The sequence below is a fragment of the Galleria mellonella genome, unplaced genomic scaffold (genome assembly GCF_026898425.1).
Source record: "Galleria mellonella isolate WM207_F2 unplaced genomic scaffold, CSIRO_AGI_GalMel_v1 utg173, whole genome shotgun sequence".
NCBI lineage: Eukaryota > Metazoa > Arthropoda > Insecta > Lepidoptera > Pyralidae > Galleria > Galleria mellonella.
The window spans coordinates 4,029,368-4,049,501 of NW_026442016.1; the positions used below are offsets into that span (position 1 = coordinate 4,029,368).

The 20,134-nt window shown below is 33.3% G+C and overlaps 1 protein-coding gene across 4 annotated transcripts in view; it reads left to right on the plus strand.

The window, feature by feature from the left end:
• LOC113515566 (sushi, von Willebrand factor type A, EGF and pentraxin domain-containing protein 1) overlaps nt 1–17,630 on the plus strand; it is a 107,734-nt gene extending 90,104 nt beyond the window's left edge. For 3 of the 4 annotated variants that reach the window (XM_026899826.3, XM_031912486.2, XM_026899825.3), the window contains 27 exons: nt 47–324; nt 407–837; nt 930–1,246; nt 1,331–1,512; nt 1,629–2,514; nt 2,606–3,099; nt 3,197–3,410; nt 3,523–3,993; nt 4,291–5,132; nt 5,220–6,103; nt 6,566–6,945; nt 7,198–7,363; nt 7,466–7,717; nt 7,818–8,359; nt 8,444–8,656; nt 8,829–8,984; nt 9,323–9,461; nt 9,822–9,893; nt 10,112–10,302; nt 10,947–11,120; nt 11,312–11,488; nt 12,096–12,257; nt 13,189–13,313; nt 13,787–13,934; nt 14,665–14,863; nt 15,542–15,867; nt 17,054–17,630. In XM_026899826.3, coding sequence (XP_026755627.1) covers nt 47–324; nt 407–837; nt 930–1,246; nt 1,331–1,512; nt 1,629–2,514; nt 2,606–3,099; nt 3,197–3,410; nt 3,523–3,993; nt 4,291–5,132; nt 5,220–6,103; nt 6,566–6,945; nt 7,198–7,363; nt 7,466–7,717; nt 7,818–8,359; nt 8,444–8,656; nt 8,829–8,984; nt 9,323–9,461; nt 9,822–9,893; nt 10,112–10,302; nt 10,947–11,120; nt 11,312–11,488; nt 12,096–12,257; nt 13,189–13,313; nt 13,787–13,934; nt 14,665–14,863; nt 15,542–15,867; nt 17,054–17,085 — 8,453 coding nt within the window. In that variant the 3' untranslated portion in view covers nt 17,086–17,630. The remainder of the gene's footprint in view (nt 1–46; nt 325–406; nt 838–929; nt 1,247–1,330; nt 1,513–1,628; nt 2,515–2,605; nt 3,100–3,196; nt 3,411–3,522; nt 3,994–4,290; nt 5,133–5,219; nt 6,104–6,565; nt 6,946–7,197; nt 7,364–7,465; nt 7,718–7,817; nt 8,360–8,443; nt 8,657–8,828; nt 8,985–9,322; nt 9,462–9,821; nt 9,894–10,111; nt 10,303–10,946; nt 11,121–11,311; nt 11,489–12,095; nt 12,258–13,188; nt 13,314–13,786; nt 13,935–14,664; nt 14,864–15,541; nt 15,868–17,053) is intronic. The other variant, XM_052893216.1, reaches the window with a different exon arrangement.
• The last annotated feature ends 2,504 nt before the right edge of the window (nt 17,631–20,134 follow it).

Below are 20,134 nucleotides of genomic sequence, written 5' to 3' on the forward strand. Positions count from 1 at the left end.
ATAAATTACGAATGATGTTCAATAAAAATAATATTAAATTTTCCAGGTTATAAACTTAATGGACTCAGTGTGTTAAAATGTGGACCTAATCAGGAATTTAATCAGGCACCTACGTGTGATGATATTAACGAGTGTCTTAGCAATCAATGTGATACAGCTTCTACACAATGCAAAAATACTCAAGGTGGTTTCTTTTGTCCGTGTCGGCCTGGATTCTCACCAAGTTTAGAATGCCGGCCTGTTGGTGACCTAGGACTGATTAATGGTGCCATTCCAGATGAGTCTATCACCACTTCAACGTCCGAATCTGGATATTACAAGGGGGTGAGTAGTTATTGTTTTACTATACTATTTTATTTAAATAATGTATATAAAATTTATTTAACATATTTTAATTTAATTTCAGATGGTCCGGTTGAATAATGGAGGCGGATGGTGTGGTAATAATTTGGAAGCTGGAGCTAACTGGGTTCTTGTAGATTTGCGAGCACCTACAATTATCAGAGGTTTCAGAACCATGAGCGTCATGCGTGCGGATGGCAACATAGCATTTACTTCAGCTATTAGAATCCAATATACCAATGACTTAACTGATACCTTTAAAGATTATACTAATCCTGATGGAACAGCAGTTGAATTCCGTATTTTAGAACCTACTTTATCTGTTTTGAATTTACCAGTACCAATTGAAGCACAATATGTTAAATTTAAGATACAAGACTATGTCGGTGCACCTTGTCTAAAACTTGAAATTATGGGATGTGCTAGATTAGACTGCACTGATATTAACGAGTGTAGCGAAAATAATGGAGGATGTGATCAGAAATGTATTAACACGTAAGTCCTTAATAAAATTAAAAAAAGTTATCAAATTAAATTACCTATTTATTATTATGGAACTGTAATATAAATATTGTTTTATTTTTCAGCCCTGGAAACTTTTCTTGCGCCTGTAACATAGGATACGAATTATATTCAACAAATGGTACAGCTGGATTTGCTATTGTAACATCGGAAACAGGTGATAGAGATGGCGATACTTACCAAAAGAATAAGTCATGTGTACCAGTTATGTGTCCTTTAATTGTTTCACCTGAAAATGGTAAAATTTTGTCAACTAAAAACACGTACCACTTTGGCGATATAGTTCAGTTCCAGTGTGACTTCGGTTATGTAATGTCTGGTTTCTCTTCCTTACTTTGTACTTCAAGTGGTACTTGGAATGGAACAGCTCCAGAATGTCAATGTAAGAATACATACCTATTATTTATTTGCTTTATTATTATTTTTGTTCTTGTAAAATAACATTATAATATATTACTTGTTTTAGATGCCCGCTGTGTTACATTGTCTGACGACAAAAATGATGGACTAAAAATAATAAGAGAAGATCCTGAAAGCGTATTATTGCCATATAGAGACAATGTTACTATTACTTGTACGGCACCTGGAAGAGAGTTGAGAAATACTGTAACATCACATTTCAGACAGTGTGTTTATGATCCTAAACCGGTAAAAATAATTTAATTATAGAAATACATCGTAAAATTACACTATACTTACTGTTATATACTGCAATTTACTACTACAATTTATTTAGCTTGCTAATATAACTTGTTTTATTCCAGGGTCTGCCGGACTACTGGCTATCTGGTGCTCAACCGCAATGTCCCAGAAAAGATTGTGGCGTACCAATGCCAACACCTGGTGCAGAATACGGGCAATATCTTGATACAAGATACCAAAGCTCCTTTTTCTTTGGTTGTCAAAATACATTCAAGCTTGCTGGGCAAACAAGTAAACATGACAATGTTGTTAGATGCCAAGGAAATGGTATTTGGGACTTCGGTGACTTAAGGTGTGAGGGGCCCGTTTGTGAAGACCCTGGTAGACCCGCAGATGGTTTTCAAATAGCAAGAAGTTATGAACAAGGATCTGAAGTCTTATTTGGCTGCTCTAGACCTGGATATATACTGATTAATCCCAGACCGATTACCTGCATCAGGGAACCAGAATGCAAAGTCATCAAACCTCTTGGATTAGCGTCAGGACGAATTCCAGACTCCGCAATTAATGCTACTTCTGAAAGACCTAATTATGAAGCGAGGAATATCAGGCTAAATTCGGTCACTGGTTGGTGTGGTAAACAAGAACCTTTCACTTACGTTAGTGTTGATTTGGGTAAAGTATATCGAGTAAAAGCTATTTTAGTAAAAGGAGTTGTAACATCTGATATTGTTGGTCGACCTACAGAAATAAGATTCTTTTATAAACAAGCAGAAAAAGAAAACTACGTGGTATACTTCCCTAACTTTAATCTAACAATGAGGGATCCTGGTAACTATGGAGAACTCGCAATGATTACATTACCCAAATATGTCCAAGCTAGATTTGTTATTTTGGGTATTGTTAGTTTCATGGACAATGCTTGTTTAAAATTCGAGCTCATGGGTTGTGATGAACCTGCAGCAGAACCATTACTCGGTTATGATTACGGATATTCTCCTTGTGTTGGTAAGCATAATTTTTTATTAGCATTTTTAACAATAAATGTATTTTATATATTTTTTTTAACGCATAATTAAAAATTAATTTTTATTTTCAGATAATGAACCACCTGTTTTCCAAAATTGTCCTCAACAGCCTATTGTAGTACAAACTGATGTTAATGGAGGACTTCTTCCAGTTAATTTTACTGAACCAACAGCTACAGACAACTCAGGTGCCATTGCTCGTCTCGAAGTAACACCTCCGCATTTCAGAAGTCCTATTCAAGTTTTTCATAATATGGTAGTGCGATATGTTGCTTTCGATTTCGATGGAAATGTCGCTATTTGTGAAGTCAATATCACTGTCCCAGATTACACTCCACCAAAACTAAGTTGCCCACAAAGTTATGTAATTGAACTAGTAGATAAACAAGATAGTTATGCTGTTAATTTTAACGAAACCAGAAAAAAAATTAATGCAACAGATGCATCAGGTGAAGTCTACTTAAAATTCATTCCGGATAGGGCAGTTATACCAATCCGAGGATACGAAAACGTAACAGTAATTGCATCTGATAAATACGGAAACAAAGCCCAATGTAATTTCCAGGTAAATATAATTACTTTTTTTCTTTATGAAATATTTCCTTTATATTGTGATTAACTAAACTAAAGTTCATTAACTTTTATATAATATATTTTTATAGGTATCTGTACAAGCAACACCATGTGTAGACTGGGAACTAATGCCTCCAGCACACGGTGCACTTAATTGCCTACCTGGTGATAGAGGAATACAATGTATAGCAACTTGCAGCCCAGGGTTCCGATTTACCGATGGTGAACCAGTCAAAACCTTTATTTGTGAAACAAAGCGACGATGGATGCCAACAGCTGTTGTACCTGACTGCGTTTCTGAAAGTAAGTAGAGATTAACAATTTTAGTTAAACAGTCTTAAATAATAAAGTTGTAGATAATTTATTAATATAATAAACAGTTAAAAACTAAACAAATCAACAAATTTATTTTCAGATACACAGCAAGCCGCTTATCATGTCGTTGCCAATGTTAATTATAGAGCATTAGGAGCAGTATCGAATGCCTGTTTACCTCAATATAAGGACTTACTAGCACAGTATGATAACATTCTTAATGAAAGATTGTCTCAACGTTGCTCAGCTGTTAATGTAAACATAAACGTAACCTTTGTAAAAGCAATGCCGAGTCTTCTCGATGAAAATGTTGTTGGAATGGACTTTGTGTTAGCTATTACGCCAGCTATTAGACAGACACAACTATATGATCTTTGTGGTTCAACATTAAACCTTATATTTGATCTCTCAGTGCCTTATGCTAGTGCGCTTATTGAACCTCTATTAAACGTATCATCTATTGGCAACCAATGTCCTCCACTTCGAGCTATCAGAAGTTCCATATCAAGAGGTTTTACTTGTAGTGTTGGCGAAGTATTGAACATGGATACAAACGATGTGCCTAGATGCTGTAAGTAATTAGTACTAGTAATTTTATTATTAAAACTATTTAATATAAGAAAAACGTGCAACAGAAATCGAGAATTTAAGTGAACTGTTATGTGGAAACATTAATTGAATCATTGTCGATTAAATTCGTCTGTCATTATTTATAATTTAAATACGTTTTGCAAAAACAATTTATAAAATTATTAAAAACATTAAACAAATTATGACACTTAATTTAATTTCGATAATTGATTCTTTCAAATATTATTATTCTTAAACTACAATAAGTTTAATTATATTCTTAAAATGTTTATTCCAGTGCATTGTCCTGCCGGAACATTTGCTGGAGAAAAACAAAAGTCTTGTACTATGTGTCCACGAGGGTACTTCCAAAATCAAGCTCGCCAGGGTGCTTGTCTTAAATGTCCACAAGGAACATTTACAAGAGAAGAGGGCTCTAAAGATATAAATGATTGTATTCCAGTATGTGGATATGGTACTTACTCACCAACAGGATTAGTTCCTTGCCTAGAATGTCCACGAAATAGTTATACAAGCTCACCGCCAACTGGAGGATTCAAAGACTGCCAAGCGTGTCCTGTTAATACGTATACTTATCAACCAGCTGCATCGGGTAGAGAAAAATGCAGAGCTAAATGTGCTCCTGGTACATATTCTCCAACTGGTTTGGCACCTTGCTCTCAATGCCCTAGAAACTTTTACCAACATTTGATGGGTCAAACTATGTGTATGGAATGTCCAACAAATATGAAAACTGTAGGAACAGGCGCCACAGCTTTAGAAGAATGTATTCCAGTAGAATGCTCAAATAGTGCTTGTCAACATGGTGGTCTTTGTGTTCCTAAAGGACATGGTGTTCAATGTTACTGCCCAGCTGGTTTCTCAGGACGCAGATGCGAAATAGATATTGATGAATGTGCTAGTCAGCCTTGTTACAACGGTGGTACTTGTATTGATCTTCCTCAAGGCTATAGATGCTCATGCCCAACAGGGTATGGTGGTATCAACTGTCAAGAAGAAAGATCTGATTGTAGAAATGACACATGTCCTGAACGTGCCATGTGCAAAGATGAACCTGGATTTGATAATTATACTTGTTTATGTAGATCAGGATACACTGGCATTGATTGTGATATAACGGTAAGTACTGTACATATGTAGTTATTGTATGTATATAATATTTATATAAACCTTGAGATTTAATACTACAATTCAAACATATTCCAGGTCGATCCTTGCACAGCTAATGGAAACCCATGTACGAACGGTGCAACATGTATTGCTTTACAACAAGGACGTTACAAGTGCGAATGTTTGCCAGGATGGGAAGGCCAACTTTGTGAAATAAATACTGATGACTGTATTGAAAAACCTTGCTTACTCGGCGCTCCATGTACTGATTTGGTCAACGATTTTAGCTGTGCATGTCCACCAGGTTTTTCGGGAAAACGCTGCCATGAAAAAATAGATCTTTGTTCAAGTGAACCATGCAAACACGGTATTTGTGTCGATAAACTTTTTGTTCATCAATGCATTTGCGATCCGGGATGGACTGGACCTTCTTGTGATATTAATATCAATGAATGCGTTATATCACCCTGCGAAAACGGAGGCCAATGTATTGATGGAATTGATGATTTTACTTGCAACTGTGAAGCTGGATATACAGGAAAAAGATGTCAACATACTATTGATGATTGTGCTTCAAACCCATGTCAAAATAGTGCTACTTGCATTGATCAAATAGAAGGTTTTATATGCAAATGTAGACCTGGTTTCATAGGACTGCAATGTGAAACAGCTATCGATGAATGTTTAACAGAGCCTTGCAATCCACAAGGTACAGAACGCTGTGTAGATCTGGATAATAAATACCAATGTGTGTGTCGTGAAGGTTTTACGGGAGAAATGTGTGAAACAAATATTGATGATTGTGCTTCAAATCCTTGCTTTAATGGTGGATCATGTAAAGATGAAATCGGCGACTACAAATGCATCTGCCAAGCAGGATGGACTGGCAAACGATGCGAAAAAGATATTGGTAATTGTATGAACAGACCATGCCAAAATAATGCAAATTGTATCGATCTTTTCCAAGACTACTTCTGCGTGTAAGTATTCCTTACTATTGTTTTATAAGAGACAGAAATTAACGCAATCATTTAGGTAAACTATAATATTTTACCTAATAGTCACGGCCAGTGTAATCTGGTCGAAACATCGAGATAATTCAGATAATTTATTGTAATCTATCATGTTAATTCTCGTTAATTATATAATATAATATATAACATGCAACGCGAAATTCTAAAACTTAATATTCCTGACTATTATTATTTGTAGTATTAGTTGTATTTGCCCGCAACTTCGTCCGTATGTTTAGTAACATAAACAATTATTAGAGAAATAAATCTTTTCTACTACTCAAATTTCATAGTTATTGTTTAAAGCGTTGAAGCGCTATGAGGTAACAAATAAACAAAATCATTTTCACTTTTAAAATTATGAGTAAGTAAGAATAACTTGTATTGTGTGGTAAAATGTGTATATATGCAAATTTATTTACCTTTCAGTTGCCCAAGCGGAACAGATGGAAAACAATGCGAAACTGCACCCGAAAGATGTATTGGCAGTCCATGTATGCATGGTGGGAAATGTCAAGATTTCGGTTCCGGGCTTAATTGTACTTGTTCCTCAGACTATACCGGTATTGGATGTCAGTACGAATTTGATGCTTGTGATGCTGGTCTTTGCCAAAATGGAGCTACATGCATAGACGAAGGTGAAGATTACACTTGCACTTGTGCTCCAGGCTTCAAAGGAAAGAACTGTGACGAAGACATTGTAGATTGCAAGGAGAATTCTTGCCCACCCTCTGCTACCTGTATTGATTTACCTGGAAGATTTTACTGCCAATGCCCATTCAATCTTACTGGTGACGACTGTAGAAAAAGTAAGTTATATCTATAACGTAAACCGCATAAGCTCTTTATTTCTATTCATACGCTACATATTTTATTTTAAACCTGTGACTACCTTCCTATATATTTCTAGCCAAACATCAGTGTAAATAATTAAACATACTCTTTCGAAATTTATTTCGAAAAATCAACAAATACCTACTTTTTTACATTTACTCTAATCAAAATTATCCTTCTATGAAATGTTACGATATTAATAACTCTAATTTGTAATATTATTTCAGCAATAAGCGTCGACTATGATCTTTACTTCAGTGATCCATTGCGATCAAGCGCTGCACAAGTCGTACCATTTGACACAGGATCAACTGATAGTTTGACTATTGCTATGTGGGTACAATATACCCAGCAAGATGAAGGTGGTGTATTTTTTACGGCCTACAGCGTCAGGTAATCATAAAAAATAAGTTTATTAAATATGTAATATCAAATTAAATTAATATATTTTTTAATTGAAGTACTCACTTATTTTTTTTATTATTATTATTACAGCAATTCGCATATCGCTCTTAATAGAAGAATTATAATACAAGCTCATTCTAACGGAGTTCAAGTATCTCTATTCCCTGAACTTCAAGACGTTTATTTAAGTTTTGGTGAATTCGCTACCGTTAACGATGGACAATGGCACCACGTCGCTCTTGTCTGGGATGGCAGCAATGGTGGTGAACTGACACTTATCACTGAAGGTTTAATTGCCAGTAAGATTGAAGGATATGGTAGTGGACGAACACTTCCACAATAGTAAGTTTTCCTGCATAATTTTTCATTACATTGAGCAATGAGTGTGCATATATTTCAAATCTGTACAACTATATATATAACAAACAATATTTTTTTTTAGCGTTTGGGTAACATTAGGTAAACCTCAGTCTGACAATCCTAAGGCATATACTGAATCTGGCTTCCAAGGTTACCTTACTAAAGTTCAAATATGGAACCGAGCACTTGATGTGACTAATGAGATTCAGAAACAAGTTAGAGATTGTAGAAGTGAACCAGTCCTTTACAATGGATTAGCTTTAACTTGGGCTGGTTATGAAGACTTAGTTGGAGGAGTCGAAAGAATAGTCCCATCTCACTGTGGCCAAAGAGTTTGCCCCAATGGTTATACTGGTGGTAAATGTCAACAACTGCAAGTCGACAAAGAACCACCAAAAGTAGATCGATGCCCTGGTGATTTATGGGTTATTGCAAAGAATGGATCTTCAATAGTTAATTGGGATGCTCCTGTATTCAGCGACAATGTAGGAGTTAGTAATATAGTAGAAAAATCCGGGCATAAACCTGGTCAAAATTTAGCTTGGGGAGCATATGATATAGCTTACATCGCCTATGATGCGGCCGGTAATGCTGCAACATGTACTTTCAAGGTTACTGTACTATGTAAGTACAAAATTTAATTTAAATTGGCTTATATATGTTTAATATATAGAAAAACAGATCTGTACTGATCTTTTATTTTTTCAGCTGAATTCTGTCCTCCATTGGTTGATCCATTGGGTGGCTATCAATCTTGCCGTGATTGGGGAGCGGGCGGACAATTTAAGGTTTGCGAAATAGCTTGCCGCGACGGCCTTAGGTTTTCACAACCAGTTCCACCATTCTATACTTGCGGTGCTGAAGGTTTCTGGAGACCAACTAAAGACCCAAGCCTACCACTTATATATCCTGCTTGTTCACGTAAGATAATTCAATTATTATGTTTTATTATTATATATTGTTTTATTAATATTTTTCATGATGCTGGAATAATGATTAACAAAAATTCTTAGTAAATAATTAAACAAATTCAGTTTAATGCCCCTAAAAGAGCTTATTACTTTTCATTTGATATTGTAAATTTTTTTTACAGCGTCTCAACCAGCTCAGCGTGTATTTAAAATCTCCATGTTATTCCCAAGTTCAGTTCTTTGCAACGACGCAGGGCAAGGTGTATTACGACAGAAAGTACGAACTGCCATTAATCAACTGAACAGAGATTGGAACTTCTGTTCATATGCCATCGAGGGTAAGTCTTTGTCTCGAAATACTTTCATATGTAATACTGGCTTTTCGGGATATGTAGGTTGGGCGATTACTCGTAAGCTATTTATTATAACTTTGTGCTATTTATTATTAAATAAAGGCAATGCAGAATATCTCTCCCAAGGTACTCAAAAAGTTGAACACGGTATTGATAAATATAATACAAATATTTATTGCTCTGTTTGGCTGGTAGAGAATATCTTTCGGTCTTGAGGCCACCATATGTAGACACATGTATATTTATATTGCGCATTAAAGTTTTAAATAAATATAATGCCACTATATGTACGACTCATTACAAACACAATATTCTTTGAACAGGTACTAGGGAATGTAAAGAATTCGATATCAATGTCAAATGTGACCATCGTGCGAATGTTAGACAAACAAGACAAGTGGCGCCTACCTCCGCCCCTACAGAGGACACGTACGTTTTGGACGCAATTATACCAGTGGATGAGTAAGTATTTACACTTATTAAATTTTAACGACTGAGTAGATATTTAAATAATATAATTTCGAAACATAAGAGTAATATTTAATATAGGCTTCGATATTAAATATTCGCGAATTACGTAGACAGGTGTGGGAACACAGCACGATTGTTACGATATAATCGAAAAAAATATATTTCTGTAGTGCACTATTGGAAGCATGTGTTGCAATAACTGAATATTTAGTACTGCACATTTAGTTAAAATGTCTCTAAAACAATACAATCGTTTCTGTAGCACTGTTAGTGTTTATTCTAAATCTACTTTAGACGTACATGGCATGTCACTTTCCAACACGATTGCATGTTCTTTTATCTGGCACTTAGGACACGAAGCAGTAGGGAAGGAAGACAAGTGGGCGATACGTACAGCGTTGAAATCTCATTCCCGGCTGTCAAGTAAGTTTGCATGCTTCTCTATCTAGCACTTACGTTGGTAATATTTATTATAAATATTTTATTTTACGTACTTAAATATTTTTTTCTTAAAAATTACTTATGTTTCATTTTATTGTTTATTATCAAAAATATATTAGGTATTTAGCGCCATACCTGCAATAAATATTAAATCCTTTACGATAAATATCTAAATGTAACTGTAACATTTGTAATTTCAGCGACCCAGTAATTCACAGTGGTACCAATGAACGATCAACAGTACAAAAATTACTGGAGAAACTTATTCTCGAAGACGAACAATTCGACGTGCGAAACATTCTTCCGAACACGGTCCCTGACCCGGCTAGCTTAGAACTAGTTTCCGACTATGCCTGCCCTATGGGACAAGTCGTGATGGCGCCCGATTGTGGTATGCAAATTGCTTCACACGTATTTTTTTTTTTAATAATTATTATCTTTATAATTTAAATCAAATCATTTAAACGCTTAAGCAACCTGTAAACACCTGCGACCTAAATGCAGCATTATATACAAGTATATAGAGTATCGCCGTGTAGGTCCCGGCATAGAATGGACCACCCCTTCCTTTCCCGTGGGTGTCGTAAGAGGCGACTAAGGGAGCATATGGTAGAGGGATGGGCAGCAACGTTCCTCTTGAAACATCTGTAAAAGCCTAACTGAGGTTGCTAAGCCGCCTGCCAAGCGTAGCAACTACTGATAAAACTCCCCTTATGGAGAAGTCTAACGTTCAGCAGAGGACAGATACAGATATAGGGTATCTATTACGATATCAATGAGTACAAAGTTAGTTATTTAGGGTAGTATACTAACTTGAAATTTTGAAGTTTTGTGAAAATCTTTAAAAAAAATAAGAAACTCTTAAGAAAAGTAGTTTAGTTTCGCGGCCAATATCAATAGATTCTGGCCCAGTACAACTACTTTTGTAATAATAAATTAAAACACTGCCACAAGTCACAGTAGCATTTGCAGATGTTTATATTTGTCAAAACGTACATTGTATATTCATGAAAACAAAACCATTCTTATTAACAGTTGCTTGCGCGGTGGGTACTTACTTGGACGCTGCAAGTGACACTTGCAAACCGTGTCCCGCTGGAACTTACCAATCTGAAGCCGGACAGCTACAATGTATCGCCTGCCCTGCCATCGCTGGACAACCTGGAGTAACCCAAACATCTGGTGCAAGAAGTGCAGCCGATTGTAAAGGTACCTGCCCTTGAATCGAACTAAAATTCCTCAACTTGATATCAAATATACCTTTTCAGTATTCTGCGACGCTGATACCTTATTTCTTTAAAAATTTAGTAAATGTCTGATGAAAAATAATCAAAGCACTCTTTTTGTCCATCAAAATATGTTTATTTGTAATTTATCCTTATTCTATGTATGTTTTGCAGAGCGTTGTGCAGCGGGCAAATATTATGATGCTGAAGCAGAATTGTGCAGGCCATGTGGGCACGGTTCATATCAACCGAGAGAAGGTGCTTTCTCCTGCACCGCTTGCCCTAGAGGACAGACTACAAGAGCCACTGAAGCAGTTTCTGCTGCCGAATGCCGTGACGATTGTCCTTCTGGTGAGTAGATTGACTGGATCGCTATTTTCCAAAATAAATTGACAGCATCATACCTTTTTTTAATTAATAAGTGGCAAGCCAACAAAACACCTATTGGAAAATGGTAACTGACTTATTGACCCTCATATTTTAACACTTCTGAGCACTTGCATATTTCTTGTATTAGAGAATGATCTATCTTACATCACAAATCAAAAAACATCATTGTAAAAAAAATTGTGAAAAAATCAGTGCCATAAAAGTAAATGCAACCAAATCTGATAAGTGACTGGTTATTGTTACATATATATGCGGCTATTATACTAAACCTTATGAAAACCAGTACATCTTTTATAAGATTACTAGCTTCGTCTCCGTGACCAGGGTATGTATACTAACTAACCAGGATAAAAGATAACCTATATCCTTCTTCATCTCATATGGCATCTGTATATCAAATTTCATAGTAATTAGTTGAGTCGTTTCGACGCTATAAAGTAAAAAACAAACTCATTTTAATGAAACAAACAAAATCTATTTATGATATTAATAGGGATCCTACATTTATATATCACCGATATTTTTTCTTATTGTTATTTATATTCTTCTTATTTATGACTTCTTTCAGGTGAACAACTAAGCAGCGACGGTGGCTGCGAACCTTGCCCACGCGGTACTTGGCGCGCTAATGGGGCCGGTGCCGCATGTGCGCCGTGCCCACCCGGTACCACTACACCACAAGCGGGCGCCTCCTCTGCTGACCAATGCTCTTTACCTGTCTGCAAACCTGGTGAATATCGCTTTAAGTATACTACCATAATCCGATTTAAGGCCACAAGACAATAATTTGTAACGACATACTGTTAACTCATTACCACGACCATTAACTGTTAACGTCCCATTGCTAGGAACAGGTTTCTCTAACAACAAGAATATATAGCCTACTGTTATCACAAATAAATTTATCACAAGTAACAAACTTCTATACTTGATTTGTTAATTGCAATTGTAGGCCATAACCAATCAAGTATAAAAATATTTATATCCTATATTTTTATAAAATAAAATACAATAAATCAGTGCAAGTAATTGCACTGATGTATTGTGCTTTATTGCCTTAGTTGCCTCTTATAACATCTTTAATATTAAAAGTAACGATAACATATAAATACTAACGAGTAAGTCTGTCATTATACGAATAAGCCAGCCCAATTCAACGGAACGGAATTCAACGAACCGTCATCTATAAACATAATATTACCACAGATATATCAAGTAGTATAGTTACTCATACTATATTATCTGTGGTTATACCAAGAATAAAATGTTATATTCCTAGTATTAGTTCACTGTCTTCTTACCCTTTAAACAGATACAAGTATAATTCTGTTATTTCTTTTCTTTTACGATTAACGGCAGATAAGCGTATTTTCTATTTGTATTCTCTATAATTGTTTTCATAAAAATTCTTCTTCTGTGATACTTCTGTGATATCTAACATCTTTCCGATTATATTTCCATTGTTAATGTCTGTATAAGATACAATAACTTATGATATTACATACTTTCGCAGCATAAAACGATTATTGAAAAACTATTTCATTGACTTTTTACTAAGTATATTTTAATGCTTCAATTGCTGTCCATAGATTGCAGATATTTAAAATTGAAACTGAGTAAAAAAAGATATCTGAAACATGTTTTTCTTCTTGTTATTATAGGATCTTACCTCAATGTGACGTTGAACACATGCATACAGTGCAAGAAAGGCATGTACCAGTCGGAGGCCCAACAGACTGCATGTGTGCCGTGCCCTATTAACACCAGCACAAAGGAACCTGGCGCGGTAAGTTATATAATAATGAAAACTGTTATAATTTTATTCATATATTAATTATTATTAAAGATCTTTATTTAAAATATGTGGTTTATAATAATGACTTATATAGATTCCAATTGCAAGCGAATAGTTACTTATACAATGAATTACATATAGGTAATTGCAAATTTAAAATTTTTAAACAATTATTGTCTTACGATCATTAGGTCTGTATTCTACTAAGATCTGTATGGAATAGTAATTTTCTAGGTTGGGCACATTTTTTTTACAGTTATTCCAGAATTTCCCAGTATAGACATTTTAGTAAGCGACTATTTCGTTGCGTCTTTATTAACTTATAATGTAATACACTATTTATGTTTTGACCTTCCATTCCCGTGGGTGCGACGGATGTGCAATAGCGTCACTCTTAAAGTATCACCAAAGCCTAACTGCGGTTGCCAGCCCGACTGCCAAACTCACATTCTTTAATTTTACAGACGTCCGAATCACAATGTACCAACCCATGTGAGATGAGTGGTCCAGAGATGCACTGCGATGTGAACGCGTACTGCCTTCTCATGCCGGACAATGAATTCAAGTGCCAATGCAAACCAGGCTTCAACGGGACCGGAAAAGTTTGTATAGGTAAGTTGAAATATATTCATTACATTTCTTGGTACAAGGTAAACTACCATACTTCGTATTATGATCTAACGAATTTATCGTTATAATATTTTCAAACATTTATATTATTAATTAAATAAAAATTATTATAACTAAATATACCTGGCTAAATTATATTATATATTATGATATTGTATTATAAATTTACTGACAATATCACATATTATTTCATATTTTATATATATATCACATATTAGTTCTACCTAGATCGTCATTATTTATAAATATTTTATCAATAATTTGAAAGTTTTAATTCCTTGTGTTGATTAGGTGACTTTGACTACCCTATCAGAAATCGCAGTAGTGATCTTATTTAATAGAGGATCACAGTCGTAAGAATATTTATTTATTTTGTTTGTATTGAGAGTCATGTGTTTATCTCTCATTATATATGTGCGGGATTTGCAAAAGTACCTACCAATAAAGTCAGTTCCAATTTGATAATGAAATGCTCAAACTCCGTTACGCCATTTCTCTGGACTTATCTCATTACCTAATATTTTAATTTGATAATTTAACAAAATTACTGTTTTATGAACAATTATAATCTAATTTTAACTTAAATCTATTAGAAAAATAACTCGTATTGATCTTTACAATAAAGATTCACTTTAGAGAAATGATGCCTCAGAATCGACCGTAACCCCATCTATTGAAGAAATGAATGCATTATATTTTACGTATTTTTCAGATGTATGCCATAACTTCTGTGATAACGGTGGTGAATGTGTAAAAGACACGCGCGGTGAGCCATCCTGCCGTTGTACAGGCTCGTTCACTGGCCGACACTGCAGGGACAAGAGCGAATTCGCCTACATTGCAAGTGGAGTTGCCGGAGGCGTCATATTCATCATATTCCTTGTACTACTGGTCTGGATGATATGTGCCAGGTCAGTTTATTACATCTAATATTATATTATCTGTGGTTATAAACATATTATGTTGTAATTGTATTCATACACTTAATATTTTTGAATTGCTTTCATATAAATATAATATTTATTTATAATAATGATTATACCTGGTGACCTATGACACAGATTCTTGGGATACCTAGTAATAGCCAGTTCTCCGCAAAACAAATGTTATCTTATATTTAATTTAGAGACCATTAATTCTGTTATAATATGATAATATGAAAGAAATAAAACTGTTTTACTTTCACATAAAATTATATTGTATGTGAAAGTACAACAACTATTGAGTTTTTGTATACAGACAATACATTTTTTTATTATGTAGTCCATCATCACAATCCATTAACGTCGTAATATTAGACACGGGTCACTTCACATAAGAGAAAGATATTACTATAATACTAGTATTACTATAGGAATATATAGACTTTCCTTAGCAAGAAGTGATGTTGAGAAGCAGATGTGTATGCTTCTTTCCTTCAGGCCCTAGATAGATTGTGACACGAACACCATGGGACACCAGTTGAACGAAACATAGCTGTGTGCTATCATAATTATTATTATTGAATTTACGAGAGTGTCAGTTCTACCTACAAGTTCTTGAAAATGAAAAAATAAATAGAATTAATTATTTAACAATTGTTTTAACAGGTCAACAAAGAAGAAGGAACCAAAGAAAACACTAACTCCAGCTATTGACCAAAATGGTTCCCAAGTGAACTTCTACTATGGAGCGCATACACCATACGCGGAGTCCATTGCACCCTCGCACCACTCGACGTACGCTCATTATTACGATGACGAGGAAGACGGTTGGGAAATGCCTAATTTCTACAACGAAACATACATGAAAGAGAGTCTACACAATGGGATGAATGGAAAGATGAATAGTTTAGCAAGATCTAACGCCAGTATCTATGGTACCAAGGATGATCTGTACGACAGATTAAAAAGACACGCGTATCCGGGTAAGAAAGGTCAGTATTACTAAGTAGCACATAGATTAGTGCGCACTTTATAAATTTTTTTTAATGCAGCTAATTGCACGTACCTTCTATGATTTGATATGTTAATCATATATTACCTATTTAAATATCTTCCATACACTTGGCGTATTCAGTAAACCGTAAATAAAAATATATTAAATAAACAAATGTCTGAGATAAAAAGATAGTCCAGTAATTCGAGAGCCGATTTATGAAAAAGTGATGTTTTCAATATAATAGCATATATTCACCCTTAGTTACAGACTTAGATTTAAATTTATATTAAAACTTATTACAAATTCTCATGGATCATCACCATCACCAGCAAATACCAGGATTACAGGCTCAGCGTCTGGAATACTGTGGTTCTCAAAATATAGAGCGTGGGCGAGACGCTATTAAGTTTATTATAATTATTATATTATAAATATTATATTTAAGTATATTAAGTTTATTATTGTCTAATATTGTTTTCTTTTGTCTATGTTATGTTTAAATTACTAAATTAAAAATATTTTTATATAAAATTTACTTACTAAGTAACCACATAAAAATTGGCATTCGCCTTTTTTCTGTTTCTCTTACCAAATATGCCAAATGAAAAAAAAAAGATATTATACTGTATTATAATTAATTATCGGCTTTACTCGCGTATTATTACGTTGTTTTAGTAGTTATTTACTCCTATGTTATATACAGTACGATTGTCATTGTACTCATATATATCTCTGCAGTTGATGCCATTATAAAAAAGTAACAACCGTGAAAAACAATGTTCACTATATTGTAAATAATATCACTTGTACAGTTTTGACAACTAAATCTATATTTTTCTTTTCAAACAGAATATATTCGCATCTTTTATTTTCAAATAAATTTCTTGCTTTCAGTAATAAGTTTTAGCATTTATTTTTTCTGTAACAAAATAGGTGATAAAAAAAAAACAGATAATTTTCTTTATATTCTCCTTATTCTTTACATTAATACTTGTACCTGATTTCAATGTAAAATCGAGATATTACTAGTATTTGTGTCGTTGACTGATAATAGGTAGTTATTTACGAAAATAACATTATAATTAGATAAGAAACACCAATGAGCACATTACTCAACTCTTGTTGAAACCCAATAACACTAGTGACTGACGAAATCTAATACAACTTCTATATCGTTTCAGATAAAAGTGACAGCGACAGTGAAGGTCAGTAATCATAAGAACTGCGTTTTGTCGTATTCTGGTCAATCTTACATAATACTATATCGTACTAGTTTCAATTCGGTACAATTTGTACCAGAACAATAATAGTCAATATTATTGATTGTATATCTGTATAGGTAATATCACCAAATAGTTGCCTTTATAATTTAACGTAGTTCAATACGATATTGTAAGATTTTACAGTCATAGTATAACAAGAAAACAAAATATATGAAATTATATAGAGACACTTCTAAATTTCCGTAGACATCCGCGGTATCATCGTACCGTACATGTCCACGATATCGTGGCAAAAATTAAATGATGTTTTTTATGAAACTTCATAGATTTTGAGCTCCTGTTATATCGTAACGATAAAATCGTACAATATCGTACCGTGCTACGATAAATTATAAAAGCATCCATTATATTGCTATGCAGTTACTACAACTGGTTGTCGTGTACGTTATTGTAGAATTTTGTATTCTTTTAGCTTTATTATTAAGAAATAGGTTATTTTTATGACGAATGTGTATTAACACACTCACTGTTTAATTGTCATAGCCCCACCAAATATATTTTTACTGTCACAATTCAATTTTAACAATACATTTAAGAATACAAAGGGAACAAACAGATAAATATAATTATTTTATATGAAACAGTGAATGTGTTGATGTTCCAAGATTATCAACGAATGAAATGCTCAAATAAGTATTTTAGGCGAACAATGCCATATCAAATAGCAGGGCTTTGCAAAATTGTAATGAATATATTTAATTGTACCTACATTCCAACGACATTCCAATAAATATTTTGTAAATATTAATATTAATAAAATATTTGTATATTTTATAGTAGACGCTGATAGTCGTTGTGGCGTAAGTATTAATCGTTTAGATATAAACCTATATTATAAAAATAAATTGTAACAATAGCAATTGTATAATAAATTAAAGACATTAATTTTTACAGGATGAAATTAAATCCTTTAAAATTAAAAGAGTATCCGTATTATAGAATACATTAGCACTAAATTTACATAACACACTATCCACTGCCACCATGCACTATCAATGCATGAATCTCTTAAATATTTTTTTTTTGTTTATTAGTTTATATACATATTTCTTCTATTATTTGCGTTTATTCATTTTATCGCAATGTTTCTCATATAATCTAATTTGATTTATTTATTGGAAATCAAGATTTTTGTTTACATAATTAATTCTGTTTAACGTAAGTACATTTTTAGTTTTAAACTGTATTATAATTTAATTTTCAATCTGTATATTACCCGATTAATACTGCGACAAATGATTATTTCGATATAGTTGAATGTCGAGTTCATGTTTTTGTAATATAAACAGAACTTTTTTTTTTTATCTTTACAATTTTACATGTATGATTGAATGAATGTATATTGTGAGTTGAATGACTGTATGTTACTATCGTGATAGAAAAATGAATAATTTCATAATGTATCATATGGAAACTTTTGTATTAAAATAATAAGACTTCTATACTTAATAGTTATTAATTTATTTAAATGACCAAAAGTACATATAAAGTTGAATTAATTTGGACAATGTATGTATGACACTATTTACTCTTACGTTTTATATTCACTAAAACATAAAGCAATACTCATACTCGTGAGTGGTCGTATTCCATCACAATTTTTACCACATTAGTGATTATGTTAACAGTACTATTTTTTACAAAAAAAAATGAAATAATAAATTTTATGCGTATTTTAATAAAAGGCTTTTAATTTCATCTACCCCTTGTGTTTTTTTAACGAATTAATTATACGTAAATTCTTAAAATATTCGTGTTTGTCTTTGGCTTAATTTTACAATAGGTTAGACGATAATGATTATTTTCAGGGTGATCCTAATTATAGGTACATTCGTTTATTAAAGCTGGATTTCCATCAAAAAACAGATTTTTTTTTTTATATTAAAATATTTCGAAATTCAAACATACACGAACGTAGAATAATTCAAGTTTTCATAAGTAGCTAATTTAAAATGCCCTCATTTTTTATCTCAAAAACCAATAAATACAACAGAAAAGGAAAATTAAATGAATCCAACACGTCTACTCACATTAAGCATGAATCAAGACTACTTCAACCAATGTCCATAGGTGTAAGCAATTAAGCGAGATTTTTTTCTAACAGCGAGTCACCACAGGCTACAATGATGAAGATGATGATGACGATAATCTAATTATCTGTTTAAATTAAAGTAATTACGATCGATCTATCACTTAGATTATAATCGTAGTACGTTATACATTATATTATCTGTGGTTATACTAAGTCTATGTACCACCATTTTTTAATCTGTCATCCTCTACCTTTATAATATCAGTATGTATTTATTGAGTTCATTCATAAGTTCTGTCAGTACCTATATAAAATACTAGCGATCTAGCCCGACTTCGCACGAGTAGGTAGAACTTTCGACAAATAATATATATTCATTACAAACAAAAAACAAATCTTTTCCTTTTTTTATAATATTTCTATAGATATAAATATCGGTGATAATATTTTTAAATACACAATCGAAAATTAACGCGATGAAAAAGCTTTTACAGGTGAATAGTACCTACATACCTGCTTCTTTATTGTCGATGTTTCGACGCGGATTGCACCACGTCGTGACTACGAGATATGTAAGTACTATTTACCTGTAAAAGTTTTTCTATCGCGTTAAGTCCCGATTGTGTATTTAAAAATATGTGTAAAGAACACGAAACTTAAAAATTAACAGTCAGTAATAATAGTGCTAAAAATGAAGTAACTAATTATTTATTGAACGCAAAAAAAATATGCTCATTAGTATAATACAAGTAGCACAAGTTATATAACGACTGTTACTATTGGGGTAAACGTAAACATCGACGTGAATTCATTTCACCGTACGATTTTCATTTAATAAATAATAATTATAATAACAGTGTAATACTGGTTTAAAATTAACTCATATAGGTAGATAATAACATTCGATAATAACTGCCGACATTTGACACTACAATCGCTCCCAATAC